The 20104-nt window shown below is 40.8% G+C and overlaps 1 protein-coding gene across 1 annotated transcript; it reads left to right on the forward strand.

Moving 5' to 3' along the window:
• Window positions 1–75: 75 nt before the first annotated feature.
• LOC120066203 (vacuolar protein sorting-associated protein 4A-like) lies at window positions 76–19806 on the forward strand. Its single transcript, XM_039017401.1, has 11 exons — window positions 76–364; window positions 13365–13476; window positions 13637–13781; window positions 13967–14028; window positions 14136–14255; window positions 14391–14547; window positions 14695–14843; window positions 15055–15136; window positions 15900–16119; window positions 16238–16378; window positions 18479–19806. Exons 1-11 carry the CDS (start codon window positions 344–346, stop codon window positions 18578–18580), a joined length of 1311 nt encoding a protein of 436 aa, XP_038873329.1. The 5' UTR covers window positions 76–343; the 3' UTR covers window positions 18581–19806.
• Window positions 19807–20104: the final 298 nt, after the last annotated feature.

The following is a 20104-nucleotide window of genomic DNA, read 5'->3' on the forward strand; positions in this document are numbered from 1 at the left end:
TTGTTGGGGGGTCGTCAGTAGTTACCACAGCCACAAAGTAATGGCTAAACCCCGTTTATTTCTACAATGTATCTTCTTAAAATCTGATTTTAAACCTAACCACACTGCTAACCTTATTCCTAACCCTAAATTAAGACCAAAAATGCATTTTTACGATATATAGCCAATGATGACTTTGGCTGTGGTAACTAGTGAAAACCGCGGCTGTCACAGAAAGAGGCAAGCGTAGTTAACCTTAGTCATGCAGCAACCTCCCCTCTGAAAATATTGCAAACATATTTTGAAAGGTAACTTGAATTAGCATCAGAGACAGGAATTTGGGTGGAGTGCAGAGTGAGATGAAATGACAACGTCAACATTACAGGTAGGTTAGCTAGCTAGTTATCTAATGATAACTGTGTAAACATAATCTCTCACCATTGATGTGCTAATACTGCATTCATTATGTGTAGTGTGATTAACCAGGCTGTAATACAACTAATTGTTATATACAGCCTGAATCTAATGTCTGCAAATCGTGTAAATTACAAGACTTACAAGCCAGAATGTTATATAAAATGACATTTGTCGGTTTGTCTTTCAGCTGCTTGAAATTTTAAACAAAAATATCTACAGCAAAATATTGTTTACCCGACTTTTTCTGAGAGCGGGTAGGTAGTTATATGGACGGTTCAGCACCCAGGTAAAGTTAGTTTTATATTGGATATTCGGTCTTCTCTCGTCAATTGTTATTGAACCAACTATGCCATGACAATGAAAACACTAAATTAAATACAATTTTATTTGTCACATTTAACCTTTATTTAACTAGGCAAGTCGGTTAAGAATAAATTCTTATTTAAAATGAGGGCCTACCCCAGCCAAACCCTAGCCCAGACAACGCTGGGCCAATTGTGCGCCGCCCTATGGGACTCCCAACCAGGGTCTGTAGTGACGCCTCTAGCATTGAGATGCAGTGCCTTAGACCGCTGCACCACTCTGGAGTTGAATACAACACGTGTAGACTACCGTGAAATGCTTACTTAGTCCTTTCCCAACAATGCAGAGTTTAAAAAGTAAGAAAATTGGCAAATATAAATAGAAAATAGTAACACAGTAAATAGCAATTGACCAGTCACGAGTCAATGTGCAGGGGGTACAAGGTAGTTGAGGTAATATGTAGGTAGGGGTTAAAATGACTAGGCAATCAAGATAGATAATAACAGAGCTGCATCAGCAAATGTAGGGAGTGTGTGTGTGTTGTCACAATACCAACATTTTCCTAAGGATTTGATACCAGGCCAAGTATCATAATACCGAGTAGTATCACGATAGTGAGTAGTATCGCGATACCACGGGGGGAAAATTGAGTTACTTAGCTTTCTGTTCGCCCCAATGCTTGTTCCCGTTTTCGAAACGTTATGCGCATTTGCTAGGCTACACAAAAAACCTGTCACTGATATTCACACTTCTACTCAATACAGCACATATTGAATTTAACTTCACACTGTTTACAATAACAGAATGGTGCATAGAATGGCTGATTTGCTCATATTTGCAAAGGCCTACCTGTGATTTGGCTGGAGGAATAGGAGGAAGGAATATACATGCATAATGATCTGCATGTCATTGTGGCAGTAAGGGGAAAACACTGAATGAAACCTTCTTTACTCTTTAAAACACACACACTCTCCCTCCCTCACACACTCTCTCTGTCTCCCTTTCTCAAATAAACACACACACACCACTTTCTCCTGCAAAAACACATGACCTACACACACTGCTCCCAACTTTAAAAACATTAGGCAACAAACAGAATGTAAGGAGCACCAGAAGGAGATTTATTTTCTATATATACTGAACAGAAATATAAACGCAAAAGGCAACAATTTCAAAGATTTTACTGAGTTACAGTTCATATAAGGAAATCAGTCAATATAAATAAATGCATTAGGCCCTAATCTATGGATTTCACATGACTGGGCAGGGATGCAACCATGAGTGAGCCTGGGAGGGCATAAGCCCACCCACTTGGCAGCCAGGCCCAGCCAATCAGAATGAGTTTTTCACAACAAAAGGGCTTTATTATAGACAGAAATACATAATTGAGTAACACAATACATTTTCAGATACTTCAGGATGATTTGGACAGGAAGTGTAAAAAGTTTATATAGGTACCATTAACCAGGTTTCCATCCAACCATTTTATGCGAGTAAAGTACATGTTGGATAAAAAATGTCAGGACAGGGCTGATGGAAATTTGTCAGGAAACTTTCCAAAATACGCTAGACCAGATGGGATCTTTTTGTGTTGGTAAAATTACTTATGTGAGAAATTGCGTTGGAAACACCTTTATGCGCAAATATTCATATAATAACCATATCGAAGTAAACTTGGATTCACGCAATGTATGTTGTGTGGTCCTCCCACTACGACTGGGGAAAGCATGCAGTTTATTAGGCTACTGATTAAATAAGTTATGATGAACTTCACAGAGTGGTGAAAGTGCACGGTGATGAGCTTGATGCTCCTTTCCAATAAATATTGAGGGTCTTATTCTGGTGACATGCTGATCGATGCTTGGCTGCCGTTTGGCAAATAAAAAGAATCTCGCTCTTTTGTCCGTAATAATCTCATCATGCACGCTATTCCCACTGTATCTGCGAGCTGGTGGCTAGAGTACACGTTCCTAGACCAGAATGGCCACATTCAATATATAATATAACACACCGTTTTTTATGACAAAACAATCAGTACAGTTGAAAATATGATGGAAACCCATTTAACTTGTAGTTTTTATTCGGTACATGAGAATTTAACTGCAAGTTATTTTTATGTACACTATGTCATCACACACATCCTTTTATCCGCAACAAGTCAATTTGATGGAAACACATCTCTGTTGGGAAAATGTGCATATTGTTTTTATGCAGATTTTAGAATATTCGCATGAAAATCTGTCGCCAATTGGATGGAAACCTAGCTAATGACTTGCATCGGATTTGTGCTACAAATGCTAAAAAGTTAGCATTTGAAAAACAGTGGACAATAAAACCAACGCATGGATTGCTGTCAAAGCAATATGTAATTTGAGTGAACTAGCCCTTTAAAGTGGGTGGGGGGGGTATTTAAAAAATAAATCGCCTAGAACAGCACCATCTAGTGGTCAGAACCTGGTAATATCCGGATGTAGGATGGGACAAAAACCTAACTGACTTAACAATGACTAATTTCTCAGAACAGGGGGGGAAAAACTCACCAAATTCACTGGAAATACATTACATAGGATGAAGAAACAATATTCCGAGCCGAAGCTCCATACTACATTTCAGACATAGAAAACTGAGATTGTATACTCATTGGTGGGGTGGGATTGGCATGGGGTGTGAAGGGTTCGTGGGTGGCTTTTGGCCGTTTCTTTGGATTCCTCATGTCTAACTCATTGTTAGAAAAAAGTTTGGTCCAAATCGTATGTTAGGTAATATATTATTGTTATATTATCCTATTAATTAAAATGAACAATTTGGGTGCAATCAATTTGCTTAATTTCTCAGAAATCGAATTATATATATTTTTTAAATTAGGCAGGAATGTTAATTGTTTTTGTTTTTGTTTCTAACAACAACAAAAAACATTTCAGAACAATCTGAGATGGTGTGTGTCGAAATCCTCTTTCTTGTGCTTTTTGAGGTGGAACGACCCCAGGTGCCTTTTGGTCCAGACTTGGTTCAACGGTACCACTTGCCATGTGGTAGCAGAGTGAACAGGCTGTGGCTGGGGTCCTGACAATTTTCCATGCCTTCCTCTGACACCTCCTGGTATAGAGGTCCTGGATGGCAGGGAGATCGGCCCATGTGATGTACTGGGCTGTCCGCACCACTCTCTGTAGTGCCTTGCGATCAAGGGTGGTGCAATTGCCATACCAAGCGGTGATGCAGCTAGTCGAGATGCTCTCAATGGTGCAGCTGTATAACTTTTTGAGGATCTGAGAGGCCATGCCAAATCTTAACATACACCTGAAGGAAAAAGAGGCGCTGTCGCGCCTTCTTCACGACTGTGTTGTGTGTACCATGATAGATCCTTAGTGATGTGGACACGGAGGAACTTGAAGCTCTCAACCCGCTCCACTACAGCTCTGTCGATGTGGATGGGGTCGTGCTCGCCCCTCTGTTTCCTGTAGTCTACGATCAGCTCCTTTGTCTTGCTGAGGGAGAGGTTGTTGTCCTGTCACTACACTGCAGGGTCTTCGACTTCCTCCCTGTAGGCTCTCACATTGTTGTTGGCGATCAGGCCTACCACCGTCGTGTTGTCAGCAAACTTGATGATGGTGTTGGAGTTGTGTGTGGCCACACAGTTGTGGGTGAAAAGGGAGTACAGGAGGAGCCTAAGCACACACCCCTGAGGGGCCTCCGTGTTGAGGGTCAGCGTGGCAGATGTGGTGTTACCTACCCTCACCACCTGGGGATGGCCGTCAGAAAGTCCAGGATCCAGTTGAAGAGGGAGGTGTTCAGTCCCAGGGTCCCGAGCTTGGGGATAGCTTGGAGGAGACTATGGTGTTGAACGCTGAGCTTTAGTCAATGAACAGTATTCTCACGTACAGTAGGTATTCCTATTGTCCAGGTGGGAGAGAGCAGTGTGCATTATTCAATGGACATTTTTCTCACATACATTGCATTCGGAAACTATTCAGACCCCTTGACTTTTTCCACATTTTGTTTTACGTTACAGCCTTATTCTAAAATTAATTCAATTGTTTACACACAATACCCAATAATGATGAAGCAAAAACATGTTTTTAGAAATGTCTGCAAATGTATATATATGTAAAAAAAAATATATATAATAATAATATCACATTTACATAAGTATTCGGACCCTTTACTCAGTACTTTGTTGAATCACCTTTGGCAGCGATTACAGCCTCAAGTCTTCTTGGGTATGATGATACAAGCGTGGCACACCTGTATTTGGGGAGTTTCTCCCATTCTTCTCTGCAGATCCTCTCAAGCTCTGTTAGTTTGAATGGGGAGTGTCGCTGCACAGCTATTTTCAGATCTCTCCAGAGATGTTCGATCTGGTTCAAGTCCAGGCTCTGGCTGGGCCACTCAAGGACATTGAGACTTGTCCCGAAGCCACTCCTGCGTTGTTTTGGCTGTATGCTTAGGGTCGTTGTCCTGTTGGAAGGTGAACCTTCGCCCCAGTCTGAGGTCTTGAGTGCTTTGGAGCAGGTTTTCATCAAGGATCTCGCTCTGTGCTTTGCTCCGTTCGTCTTTCCCTCGATCCTGACTAGTCTCTCAGTTCCTGTCGCTGTAAAACATCCCCACAGCATGATGCTGCCACCACCATGCTTCACCGTAGGGATGGAGCCAGGTTTCCTCCAGACGTGATGCTTGGCAATCATGCCAAAGCGTTCAATCTTGGTTTCATCAGACCAATGAATCTTGTTTTTCATGGTCTGAGAGTCCTTTAGGTGCCTTTTGGAAAACTCCTATCGGGCCTGTCATGTGCCTTTTACTGAGGAGTGGCTTCCCTCTGGCCACTCTACCAGAAAGGCCTGATTGGTGGAGTGCTGAAGAGATGGTTGTCCTTCTGCAAGATTCTCCCATCTCCACAGAGGAACTCCAGAGCTCTGTCAGAGTGACCATCAGGTTCTCGTCACCTTTTTACCACAGTTGCTCAGTTTAGCCGGGCGGCCAGCTCTATGAAGAGTCTTGGTGCTTCCAAACTTCTTCCATTTAAGAATGATGGAGGCCACTGTGTTCTTGGGGACCTTCAATGCTGCAGAAATGTTTGGATACCCTTCCCCAGATCTGTGCCTTGACACAATCCTTTCACAATCCTGTCACAAGCTTACGGACAATTCCTTTTACCTCATGCCTTGGTTTTTGCTCTGACATGCACTGTCAACAACTAACTAACAAATATAGACAGGTGTGTGCCTTTCCAAATCATGTCAAATCAATTGAATTTACCACAGGTGGACTCCAATCAAGTTGTAGAATCATCTCAAGGATGATCAATGGAAACAGGATGCACCTGAGCTCAATTTCGAGTCTCAAAGCAAAGGGTCTGAATACTTACGTTACAAAAAAAACAAAAAAAAAACTGTTTTCACTTTGTCATTGTGGGGCATTGTGTGTAGAGTGACGAGGAAAAATATAATGTAATCCGTTTTAGAACAAGGCTGTAACTTAACAAAGTTTGGAAGAAGGGAAGTGGTCTGAATACTTTCCGAATGTACTGTAGGTATTTCTCTGTGTTCAATAGAGATTGTGTCATCTGTGGATCTGTTGGGGCGGTATTCAAATTGGAGTTGGCCTAGGGTGTCTGGGATGATGGTGTTGATGTGTGCCATGACCAGCCTTTCAAAGCATTTCATGGTTACAGATGTGAGTGCAGTCATTGCGGTATTTAGCATTGGCTGGCAAAACTACCTCTAACTTCCTTAATACTGCCTGTAATCCTTGCTTTTGGTGAGTTTACGTACATATGGTCACTGTGGGGACGACGTTGTCGATGCACTTATTGATGAAGTCCGTGACTGATATGGTAAACTCCTCAATGTTATCGGATGAATCCCTGAACATATTCCAGTCTGTGCTAGCGAAGAAGTCTTGTACCTTAGCGTCAGCTTTTGTCGGACCAATTCCGTACTGAGTGCGTCACTGGTATTTCCTGTTTGAGTTTTTGCTTGTAAACAGGAAGGAGTATGGAGTCATGGCCTGGTTTGCCAAAGGGAGGGCGAGGGAGGGCCTTGTATACATTTCTCTAGGTAGAGTAAAAGTTGCCCAGATTGTTAGCGCCTCTTGTGGCGCAGGAGACATATTGGTAAAAGTGGGGTAAAATGCATTTTAGGATTCCCATGTTAAAGTCTCCGCCCACTGCCTCTGGTTGTGCGTTTTCTTGCTTGTTTATGGCCCTGTACAGCTCTTTGAGTGCCTACTTAGTGCTATTCTCGTTTTGTGGTGGGATGTAGTGTGGTGGCATATTTCTGCTTTACCAAATGAGTAGCGTTACAAACTACACACCAGTCAGAGTTATACTTAAACTACATCTTTAATAATAATAAACTTTGCAATAGCGTTTGACCTTCAACAATTCACTATTTCTAATGAACCGTTGAGAAGTACCAACAGAAAAGTACAAAAATATTTTATAGCCAAGATACACCCCTCTCTTACTTACACTAACGAACCACAGATCTTAGGAACAGTTCACAAAGGTTAAGATTTGTATGAAAGATATCTATTAAACATAGCAGACAGTTACTGCTGTGTCAACAGTTTTCATTGTATAAGACCAGTGTCTGGCCCCCTTACTCCAAAAGGGAACCGTCTCTCCCTGGTACGGCATAGAACAGAACCATTAGCTCATGTTCTCTGGAATGTTCTTTAGGTTTTATCACCCAAAGACATCGTAAGTCTCCTCTGTCAGTGCTATCTCATAGAGGCCCATCCTCAGTGGAACACACACACAATACTCTATTCTGTCGAATAAAAACAACCATTATAATGCAATAGAAGCATTATAACATAATCTTACAATCATTATAACATAATCTTGCAATTTTCCACGACAGTAGACAGCAGTGATGATTACAGATGAAAGCTCACGTAAGCAAAAGCTTGTGAGTTCCTTCACACTTGAAGCAGCGCACCAGTTGTTTATGAAGAGGCCCACTTCTCCCCCTTTGATTTTGCCAGAGTCCGCTGTCTGGTCACGACAAAGCATGGAGAAACCCTAGACTTTTATGTCCATATCGCCCGTCAGCCAAGTTTCTTAAAAGCATAGAATAGTACAGCTTTTCAAGTCCCGTTGGTAGGAAACTCTCAAACGGAGCTCATCCATCTTGTTCTCAAGTGACTGGACATTTGCCAATAAAACAGAGGGGAGTGCCGGATGATTTTTTTTTGCGTCTAACAAGGACTGTAGCCCTCGCTTGCGTCACTTGGGTAGCCCGAACAATGGAGTAGGGTCCGGTGTAAACAACGAAACAGCTGAGTTGAAGTAGGAGCCAAAATCAATGTCGAAGTTGAGGTTTGCAGCTGTCGATTCGTAGTTTAAAAGTACTTGGCGGTCATAGGTGATAATGGTGTGAGCTTTCTACACAAAAAAAGTAAGGATAAACACAAAAATAGTCACAAAATAACAAAGTCGGGTTGGCGCACGTAAGATTTCGACAATCTCCATCGGTGCCATCTTATCTTATGGTAAATTCTGAATCAAGGCACATTTTTTGTGTTTGAATTTTCTTTCAAAAAAATCTAAAATTCCCCCACAAAAAAAGTTGGGATTCTTCTCCATCATCCCCTGATTCAGAATATACCATTTTCATTGTCATGGTATGCTTGGTTCAATAGCTATTGAACCATATACAGTGGGGAGAACAAGTATTTGATACACTGCCGATTTTGCAGGTTTTCCTACTTACAAAGCATGTAGAGGTCTGTAATTTTTATCATAGGTACACTTCAACTGTGAGAGACGGAATCTAAAACAAAAATCCAGACAATCACATTGTATGATTAAGTAATTAATTTGCATTTTATTGCATGACATAAGTATTTGATCACCTACCAACCAGTAAGAATTCCGGCTCTCACAGACCTGTTTGTTTTTCTTTAAGAAGCCCTCCTGTTCTCCACTCATTACCTGTATTATCTGCACCTGTTTGAACTCGTTACCTGTATAAAACTGTTGGCACAATTATTAGAAAATGGAAGAAGTTCAAGATGACGGTCAATCACCCTCGGTCTGGGGCTCTATGCAAGATCTCACCTCGTGGGGCATCAATGATCATGAGGAAGGTGAGGGATCAGCCCAGAACTACACGGCAGGACCTGGTCAATGACCTGAAGAGAGCTGGGACCACAGTCTCAAAGAAAACCATTAGTAACACACTACGCCGTCATGGATTAAAATCCTGCAGCACACGCAAGGTCCCCCTGCTCAAGCCAGCGCATGTCCAGGCCCGTCTGAAGTTTGCCAATGACCATCTGGATGATCCAGAGGAGGAATGGGAGAAGGTCATGTGGTCTGATGAGACAAAAATATAGCTTTTTGGTCTAAACTCCACTCGCCGTGTTTGGAGGAAGAAGAAGGATGAGTACATCCCCAAGAACACCATCCCAACCGTGAAGCATGGAGGTGGAAACATCATTCTTTGGGGATGCTTTTCTGCAAAGGGGACAGGACGACTGCACCGTATTGAGGGGAGGATGGATGGGGCCATGTATCGCGAGATCTTGGCCAACAACCTCCTTCCCTCAGTAAGAGCATTGAAGATGGGTCGTGGCTGGGTCTTCCAGCATGACAACGACCCGAAACACACAGCCAGGGCAACTAAGGAGTTCCTCCGTAAGAAGCATCTCAAGGTCCTGGAGTGGCCTAGCCAGTCTCCAGACCTGAACCCAATAGAAAATCTTTGGAGGGAGCTGAAAGTCCGTATTGCCCAGTGACAGCCCCGAAACCTGAAGGATCTGGAGAAGGTCTGTATGGAGGAGTGGGCCAAAATCCCTGCTGCAGTGTGTGCAAACCTGGTCAAGAACTACAGGAAACGTATGATCTCTGTAATTGCAAATAAAGGTTTCTGTACCAAATATTAAGTTCTGCTTTTCTGATGTATCAAATACTTATACGTATACTTATGTTATGCAATAAAATGCAAATTAATTACTTAAAAATCATACAAATGTGATTTTCTGGATTTTTGTTTTAGATTCCGTGTCTCACAGTTGAAGTGTACATATGATAAAAAATTACAGACCTCTACATGCTTTTTTAAGTAGGAAAACCTGCAAAATCGGCAGTGTATCAAATACTTGTTCTCCCCACTGTACCTACAGGCTCTCTAAAAAGTCTGGTAAACAATATTTTCCTGTGGACCTTTAGTCTCAAATTTCGTACAGCTGAAGGACAAACCGCACAGAAAACCAACAAGAGTAAATAAAAATGTTATTGTATTCAACATTCTGGCTTGTAAGGAATATTAACACGATTTTGCAGGCATTAGTTTCAGGCTGTATATACCAATGTATTGTGTAGCTTGCTAGCCACATAAGTTAAACTTATAGTTAGTGTTAGTTACCAGTTAAATTGTATGCTGTTATTTAGCCCAATAATGGACTAAAGTAGCCTAACTTTTTATAGTCCAAGGACCTTACATGTTCTGTTTAGAGTCGAATTGGCTCTGGCAGCCAAAACAGCCGAATACTGCATCTAACCGTGAATCGATTCTCATTTTTGGTACGGTTATGGAAACATAAACCCCTCTACTTACATATCACATCAAAATAATGTCACAAATGCAAAATATACACTTAATGTACACTGTTTTAACCGGTTTTAACTTAGTTCTAGCCAACAGTATTTTTCAGTGACATGTTTTTGGCGTCCGTCTTCCATTTAAACACAGGTGTTCGGAGACGCAGATAATTAACGTTAATTAGGACAGATATGCCTCTTATCTTCCGTCTGTTTTCCGTAAACAAGCGCCGTAACATGGAAATACGGGCGTGTGGGAACCCTAACCCTATAAAGGTGTAGTAATTTAACAATTTTTTATTATAATTTCTTGCTGATGTGAAAGATAAATTCCTTGTTTCCAAAACCGTACTGCAAGTTCTGCGTTTTAACGTTCAGAATGAGCGTTGGAGCTCTTATTAAAACTTCCCCGGCCAGAAGATACTATCGTCAATAGGCGCTAAAGGTAGTTAGCGTCGATGAATGGGTTAGCTGTTATTGAATTGTACATTATTAGCTACCAACCATAGAGTGTTTAATCTAGCTAGGTAACTAGCTAGCTACACTTGTTGTCGGTGACACATGTAACTGTTACTTAAGCTGAGAAATCTCAACTCTCCACGTACAGTGCCTTTAGAATGTATTAACGCCCCTTGACTTTTTCTACATTTTATCGTATTGCAGCCTGAATTTAAAATGTATTAAATTGAGATGTTGTGTCACAGGCATACACACAATACCCCACAATGTCAAAGTGCAATGATGTTTTTAGAGATGTTTACAAATTCATAATTTAAAAAAAAAAGCTGAACTGTCTTGAGTCAATAAGTATACAACCCCTTTGTTATTGCAAGCCTAAATAACTTCAGGAGTAAACATGTGCTTAACAAGTCACATAATAAGTTGCATGGACTCACTCTGTGTGTGTAATAATAGTTTTAACATGATTTTTGAATGACTACCTCATCTCTGTACCCCACACATACAATTATCTATAAGGTCCCTCAGTCGAGCAGGGAATTTCAAACACTGATTCAACCACAAAGACCAGGGAGGTTTTCCAATGCCTCACAAAGAAGGGAACCAATTGGTTAAAAAAAGCAGACATTGAATATCCCTTTGAGCATGGTGAAGTTATTAATTATACTTTGGATGGTGTATCAATACACCCAGTCACTACAAAGATACAGACTTCCATCCTAACTAAGTTGCTGGAGAGGAAGGAAACCGCTCAGAGATTTCACCATTAGGCCAGGTGACTTTAAAACAGTTACAGAGTTTAATGGCTGTGACAGGAGAAAACTGAGGATGGATCAACAACAGTGTAGTTACTCCACAATACTAACCTAAATGACAGAGCGAAAAGAAGGAAGCCTGTACAGAATAACAAATATTCAAAAACATGCATCCTGTTCGCAATAGAGCACTAAAGTGAAACTGCAAAAAATTCACTTTATTATGGACTGAATACAAAGCGTTATGTATGGGGCAAATCCAACACAACACATCACTGAGTACCACTCTCATATTTTCAAGCATGGGAGTGGTTGTATCATGTTATGGGTATGCTTGTCATCGGCTAGCACTAGGGAGGTTTTTTTTAAATAAAAATAAACGGAATAGAGCTAAACACAGGCCAAATCCTAGAGGAAAACCTGGTTCAGTCTGCTTTCCAACAGACACTGGGAGACAGTCACCTTTCAGCAGGACAATAACCTAAAACACAAGGCCAAGTATACCCTAAAAAATGTTTTTTACTTTGACATTATGGGGTTGTGTGTAAATTGGTGATAAAAAAAAGTCTAGTTAATCCATTTTTAATTCAGAAAGTAGCACAATAAAATGTGGAAAAAGTCAAGGTGTATGAATATTTTCTGAAGGCACTGTACAAGTACAAGGAAGTTGAGTGGCGACGAGTACAAAATCTTAAATTCTTACTATTGTTTCTATGTTTGTTTTGTGTAAAGTCTGGGCTTTTTTTGTCTGCTGAAATCCATATTTTTTAATAAAACGTTTGTCAAATACAGCCACCGACTGTTTCCTCATTTGGACAATGAGTATTTGTAGACGTAGGCCTATGTAATCTGATATTCAACTGGCACATGCATTTGCGCTGAGTTGCCATTTTATGCTGCATTTACACAGATAGCGAAATTCTGATCTTTTATTCACTAATTGGTCTGTTGACCAATCAGGTCAGCTCTGAAAAAGATCTGATGTGAAAATAAAGGGGATACCTAGTCAGTTGCACAACTGAATGCATTTAACCCAACCCCTCTTAATCAGAGAGGTGCGGGGGGCTGCCTTAATCGACATCCACGGCGCAGGCAGATGTTGTCGGGGTTAACTGCCTTGCTCAAGGGCAGAACGGTAGATCTTTCCACCTTGCTCAGGGATTCGAATCAGCGACCTTTCGGTTACTGACCCAATTAACCGCCAGGCTACCTGCCGCCCCAGATCTGATGTGCTTGGTCAAAAGACTAATTAGTGGGGGGAAAATCTGAATTGGGCTGCCTGTGTAAATGCAGCCTTGGAGCAACAGAAATGAGAAAACAGTCAATGGTTCTATTTGACCAAAGATTTATTAAAAGTATGGGTTTCAGCAAACATAGAAATGCCTCTTTACACAGGACAAACATAAGTACACAGTAAGGCTTTAAGATTTTTACAGCTAGTAAGTATCGACTGACAGTGACTCAATGTAGTCGGAGCACCAGTCCGCCCACACTTGTCGCCACTCAAATGCGTTGTACTTGTACATGGAGAGTTGGGATTTCTCAGCTACTGATACTTAGGCAATGATGTCCTTAATGGATTGTCAAGTCTATTTATTATAAGTATTAGGCTGGTAGGTAATTACTTCTCTGTCAGTTGAGGCTGCTGAGGGGAGGACGGCTCATAATAATGGCTGGAATGAAGTAATGGCTGGAATGGCGTGAATGGAATGGTATCAAACACATGAAAACCATGTGTTTGAACCCATTCCATTCACGCCATACCGGCCATTATTATGAGCCGTCCTCCCCTCAGCAGCCTCCACTGTTGTCTGTTAATGTCAGCTTTTACTTATCACAGTTACTGGACTCTACCATGATGTTTTCATGTATATCTTTCATCCCTTCCTTTCTCTTCTTTTACGCAGAAAGCGATAGATCTTGTGACCAAAGCCACAGAGGAGGATAAGAACAAGAACTATGAGGAGGCTTTGCGCCTTTACCAGCATGCAGTGGAGTACTTCCTGCATGCTGTCAAGTGTGAGTGTAAAATGTCATCTTCTACTGGCCGCAGTCCAATTTTTTTAAGTGTGCAGAGGGGAACATAGCTTGTGTTTTTGGGAGGTAAACATTGATTTAGAAAATACTTAATGGATGGAAGGTGGTTAAAAAGTAATGTTTTTTTATTTATTTTCTACAGATGATGCACACAGTGACAAGGCAAAGGAGAGCATACGTGGGAAGTGTATGCAGTACCTAGACCGGGCAGAGAAACTCAAAGATTACTTGAAGAACAAAGACAAAGCGGGGAAGAAGCCTGTCAAGGAAGCACAGAGTAATGATAAGTAAGTTGTCACACATTTGTTCACACAGACACTGTCCTGCATTAACAAAAGCATACCTAGGAAATAACACTTTGAAAATAGATCATAAAAACTGTGCATGCATGCATTGCAGACAATGACAAGGGCCACACAGTCACCAGCACCAAATAGTTTGTTTCACATTTAGAAATGTATATTCCTTCTAGGAGTGACAGTGACAGCGAGGGTGAAAATCCAGAGAGAAAGAAACTGCAAGAGCAACTAATGGGTGAGTGTGTTTATCTCCTCTTTCACATGTCGGCTGTCTAAACTGTGTCTCTCATGTACATGAAGGAAATTAACTTAGATGCTTCACTGATTCTTGTCCTGGTACAGGTGCCATTGTAATGGAAAAGCCCAATGTCCGGTGGAACGATGTGGCTGGACTAGAGGGAGCTAAGGAGGCCTTGAAGGAAGCCGTAATCTTGCCCATTAAATTCCCTCACCTCTTCACAGGTTAGAATGTCTTTATTTCTCCCAAACATCATCTTTCTCACTATCTTCTGTGTGGACGTGTCACCATAACGATATACTACTGTATGTGTATTCTGTCTATTTGTTCGTTATGCTTGAATTTGTCTCTGGTTGCAGGCAAACGCACTCCATGGAGAGGGATTCTACTCTTTGGACCCCCTGGGACAGGAAAGTCTTACCTGGCCAAAGCAGTAGCCACAGAAGCCAACAACTCCACCTTCTTCTCTGTGTCATCATCAGACCTCATGTCCAAGTGGCTTGGAGAGAGTGAGAAGTGAGACATAATTTTTATTTGTAATTCTACTGTTTGTGTAAATCCCCATTATGCATGCATCCACAACTGATTAGATCCATTTTTTCTCACTCATACTCATGTGTCCTGTGAAATGTTTGTGCCTCTCTTTCTCTCTCCATCCGTCAGACTGGTGAAGAACCTGTTTGATCTTGCCCGCCAGCACAAGCCCTCCATCATCTTTATTGACGAGGTGGACTCGCTCTGTGGCTCCAGGAATGAGAATGAGAGTGAGGCAGCCCGGCGGATCAAGACAGAGTTCCTGGTACAGATGCAAGGTGAGAGATTAGTCACTACACCCACTCCCCACCATCTGCCAAGACAGCTATTACACTTCAGACCAAACAAACACCTCATCAGAGAAGACTTAATCCTCTCCATCAGACTTAATCCTCTCCATCAGTTGACTTGAACCTTTCCGATTCAATGCACGTTCCATATGAGCAACAGGCTTATATAGAGTTCTCATTCCTCCTCTCTGATTGACAGGTGTGGGCAACAACAATGATGGAATCCTTACCCTTGGGGCCACTAACATTCCCTGGGTTCTGGATGCTGCCATCCGCAGAAGGTCAGTGGTCAAAATAGGAGGACAGGGTCAAGTTGGGATGGGACATAGGTTTGTTGTTTAACATATTCACAGAAGTAATGATAAAGCCTGAATATTTGCTGAAACTGTGTGTACCTATTCATGTAGATTCCATTGAGTGGAAGACCAGCCCTGGATTTTTCTTGAAATGTTTGTAGAACAATAGATAAGCACCCAAAATTGGATTTTTTTGGTTTTGTATTGTTCAAGCTAAAATAATTTCCTAATGTCGTAGAAATATTGGTCCAATAATATTTCTCAGATACCGGAACTTGTGAATTCAAATGTAACAAGCCGAGCTGGTCCACGGATCAACTGTTTTTCCCAGCAACAGCACACTCCTTTTATACAGTTTCATCCTTACATTACATACATAGTCACTTCTCTCTATGTAAATTAACTCTTTTTGGCTTTGGCCACTATTGTTTCCCACCCTAAGTTCTTTCTTTGAGGCAGGCTTTTTCCCGCCACTACAAATCATTTAACACTCTACAAATCACTTAACCTATTATATTTGTGGTGCAACTGTGAAAGTTTGGTTAAAAAAATAATGGGGGCCCCTACCAGGCTGCAGTCACAAGTACATTCATTATATAGATTATATCAGCACCCACCAGGCTATAGTCATAAGTATTCTGTTTCATTACATTATTATTTCACAATATGCTACTGAAAAATCACCATACTAACAGATGCAATAAAGTAATCATCAAGCATTCTCATCAGTACATTATGTCACCGTCAGGTTTGAGAAGCGTATCTACATCCCTCTCCCAGAGGAGCCTGCTAGGTCCCAGATGTTCCGCCTGCACCTGGGCAACACGCCCCACAGCCTGAGTGACGCAGACCTTCGTCAGCTTGCCAAAAAGACAGAAGGCTACTCTGGGGCTGACATCAGCATCATTGTACGAGATGCCCTCATGCAGCCTGTCAGGAAAGTGCAGTCAGCCACACACTTCAAAAAGGTTATACACTTGATATAGTAACTCCATTGTAGTCGACTCATGTACACCACATTAAAGGTGTATCTCTTTCCCTACTATTAAGACTATTTAAGATAGTTTGTTTGTTATGCTATTCTAGGTTCGAGGGGCGTCCCGTGCCAACAGTCAATTGATGGTGGATGACCTTCTGACCCCGTGTTCGCCTGGGGACCCAGCTGCCATAGAGATGACCTGGATGGAAGTGCCTAGCGACAAGCTGCTGGAGCCCATCGTCTGCATGGTATCAAGCACACATCCACAACCAGGGCTCTGAAGTGTGACCATTTTGGTCACATATGCTCCTAAATATTTTGCTATGCAACCTGATATTTTATTTTGGGAGCGATGTGCATCTTGATGAATTGTCACCCGGATAATAGTTGTTGTATTGATAAGGCTTTGCTGTACCGTTGTTTTCGAGTGCCCGAGAGAGAAAGTGAGTGAGTGCAGATTTGTTACTGTCACGGTTGCACCACTGCTACAGGGAAAACGGATTGTAAAAAGGTAAACAGGTAAAAAGATATGATCCATATTACAAACGCAATGTTTTTTTCTTCCGATCGTGAATTGGCTATACATTCATAAACCATTTAGCGGGCTGTTCCAAAACCACTCGCGGGAATTTGTTTTAACCTCATTAGCTAGCTAATAACCTGGTTACTTAATTTCCAGTATATCCATACATTTGGGGGCACAGAAAGAAAGGAAAGGGGATAGATATCTTCTTCAGGAAATCAGTGATCATAACTAGTGCCAGTTTGTATTTTTGTGTTTTTTTTACCAGTAATGCCAGCATTATCCACTAGGTTTGCTGCAGGTAACAAATCTTAAGAAATGTTCTTTAATTGCGTGAGTGTTTGGTGGGGGATCGCCTAAGCCAGGGAAGGCGGAGCTCTATGAATCTTAATTGCACAAAGCCTATTTGTCAGGGAATATTATTTGTAGATCAGTGATTCTACACCTCACTTTGCTCAAGCTGATCCTCTCCAATGGACTTGGAAGTTGTAGTAAAACATTTGTCAATTAGGGGCAGTTTAAAGGGAGAGGGATTAGCAGTTTAAAGGGAGAGGGATTAGCTAGGTTTCTATCCATTTGACAATGGATTTTCATGCGAATATTCTAAAATCTGCATAAATAAAATGTTCCCACCAGTAGTGTTTCCACCAAACAGACTTGTTGTGGATAAAAATCAGTGCCTTATGACATATTGCAGACAAAATGTCCTTTTTGGTAAAGTGTTCATGTACTGAATAACAATCGAAGGTAAAATTTGAATTTTCTAGTCTTCTGATAGTTTTGTCCCAAAATATAAAATGTGCCTACTATGGTATTGGCACGTGCACTCTTGCCAACAGCTCACAGATACAGTGCCGGTAGGCTAGTCTACATTTAGGTATTTGGTATTTTATTAGGATCCCCATTAGCTGCTGCGAATGCCGCAGCTACTCTTCCTGGGGTCCACACAAACATGAAACATGACATAATTCAGAACATTAATAGACAAGAACAGCTCAAGGACAGAACTACATACATTTAAAAATGGCACACATAGCCTATACACTATATCAATACATACACACAAAATATATTTGATAAATAGGGGAGAGGAGTTGTGCCTTGAGTTGTTGCTATATCTGTTTTTTGAAACCAGGTTTGCTGTTCATTTGAGCAATATGAGATTCATAGAGCTACGCCTCCCCTGGCTTAGGTGATCCCCCCCCACCAAACATTTACACACAACCAGGCAGGCCGATTTATTGATTAATTGACCATTAATTAATGTCCATTTCCTAGGATGTTCTACCTGCAGCAAACCTAGTGGATAATGCTGGAAATACCAGTCAAAGAAAAGAAACACAAAAACCAACCAAAACAACTGGCCCTGATCATGTTATAGCAATGAACTTGAAGCTCTTAAAGAAACAGTGTACAATGTAATGGGTAGTGGTAGTGGTAGTGCTTTAACACAGTGTAGAAACCTAATATTACAAAATGACCGTAACTTCAATTACAGGTTTTTGTATCAACATTTTTGCTTTTTATAATAAACAAATGTCTTTATAGGGTTAGTTTCTAGCGTTCAAAATATCAGTTTCTATGATTCAAATGTAGCTGGAAATTAATATAGGCCCAATATTGACTGTATCTAAAAGAAAATACAATAATTTAGAGCCACTCACAATGTTCAGTCACATTCTGTTCATGCATACATGCTGTTTTTCAACATACACATTGAGGTATTACACATTTATACAAATGCTAAACCATGCTCATATGTTTGTCCGCTGTGTGTGAACAGTGCTAATGGTTTGTTATCTGCTTTGTGTCCTCTGCCCTCCAGTCTGACATGCTGCGGTCCCTGTCCACCACGCGCCCCACAGTCAACACGGAGGACTTGTTCAAGGTCAGGAAGTTCACAGAGGACTTTGGACAGGAGGGTTGAGAGAGCCTTGTCATCTGGAGCTTAACAACTCCTTACCCTGTGTGGTGGAAATGAAATATGAATTACATACTATACTGTTTAATTAGACATACTATGCTGTTTTACATCGAGATTTGTCTATTGTTATATGTTAGTTTTTTTACTGATACAGACTTGTCTTGTGTGACTTAGTGGGAAGAGCAGGGAGGAACAGAGTGGTGGCGATATCAGCTATCTTGATCTACACAGACGAGCTAAATTACGTTTTATATCTCTGTTCCCAGGGCCTGTTTCTGCACATCTGCTAAACTGCCACGTAGACAAAATAGGTTGTACTTTTTCTATAAGAGGAGAGATACAACTCTGTTCATTGCGCTTTCCTAACGATGCACTGATTGAGTGGTTGTTATTGATTGCTTCATTTTGGCTAATCTTATAATGAAGTTGAAGAATACAGTCTCTCTCCTTTTGGTTAGAATTACCACCACACCTGCCAATTCTTCTCTCGAGCCCCATTCAAACGACCAAGTTTGACTAACCTGCATTGGCAAGAGTGATGGAGCATTTTAACTTCATGTACAGTATATTATTTCCCTCCGATCATTCACTATTGCAGTCCTGAAGACAGAAAGACTATTTATTTCTCCGCCATTTTGCACTTTTTTAAGTTATTTGAAGTTAATAATTATGAACGAGAGGTATTGAAGCACTTTTGAACAATTACATGTTTCATTGTTTTCTTGTCTCTCGTGTGTAAGTGCATACATGTCTTTTATTCAATGTGTCAGTCTTAATGTATGTCTTTTATGTGTATGATTTCTCTGTTTGCTTTTTAATTTATTGAGTATTGACTGACCATTGCTGCTCCAGTGTTGCCACCTCTCCCAATCCCCACTAGAGCTGTCCCTATGTTACAAGTAGTGTTACTTACACTATTTATGATTATTTATTTTATTATATTTTATCTTGTCAGTTGTTGAGTGGGGGAGGTGTTTACATTTTAGTATTTCTCTGTTGACATGTGAGTGAAGATGGGGATGAGCATATTTGTATTTCTGGATTTGAACATTGAAAATAATATTTCCACAACAGACACTATCATATTGTTCCAATACTGTTGTCATAATAGTATTGCTGTGTCTCTGTATAGATGGGGGTATCGGTTCAGTAATACTTAAGTCAGTTCTGGTCCCAAGGGGATCTCACTCCTGTTACATGTAGCTATGATAACCAAGTTACCCTGACTTAATAAAACCTGAATTAAAAAAGAACAAGATGTGCTTTTCATGATTCAATTTTAACTTTTTATTATCCCCGTTATAATATAGATCACCGGCTAATATTTACACCCTTTCCTTATTATTTTCTACCCACATTTTTGTCCACAACTTTTTAATCAAGTAATAATTTAACAAATACATACTGCTTTTCCAATTGATGTGAACATTCCACACAAATATTAATTTAAAGTTTATTATAATTAAACTACAATATTCAAAGGATTAAAAAAGGATATATACACATGAATAAAGCATAACAAATCCT

Source organism: Salvelinus namaycush, chromosome 21 (assembly GCF_016432855.1).
Source record: "Salvelinus namaycush isolate Seneca chromosome 21, SaNama_1.0, whole genome shotgun sequence".
NCBI classification, from domain to species: domain Eukaryota; kingdom Metazoa; phylum Chordata; class Actinopteri; order Salmoniformes; family Salmonidae; genus Salvelinus; species Salvelinus namaycush.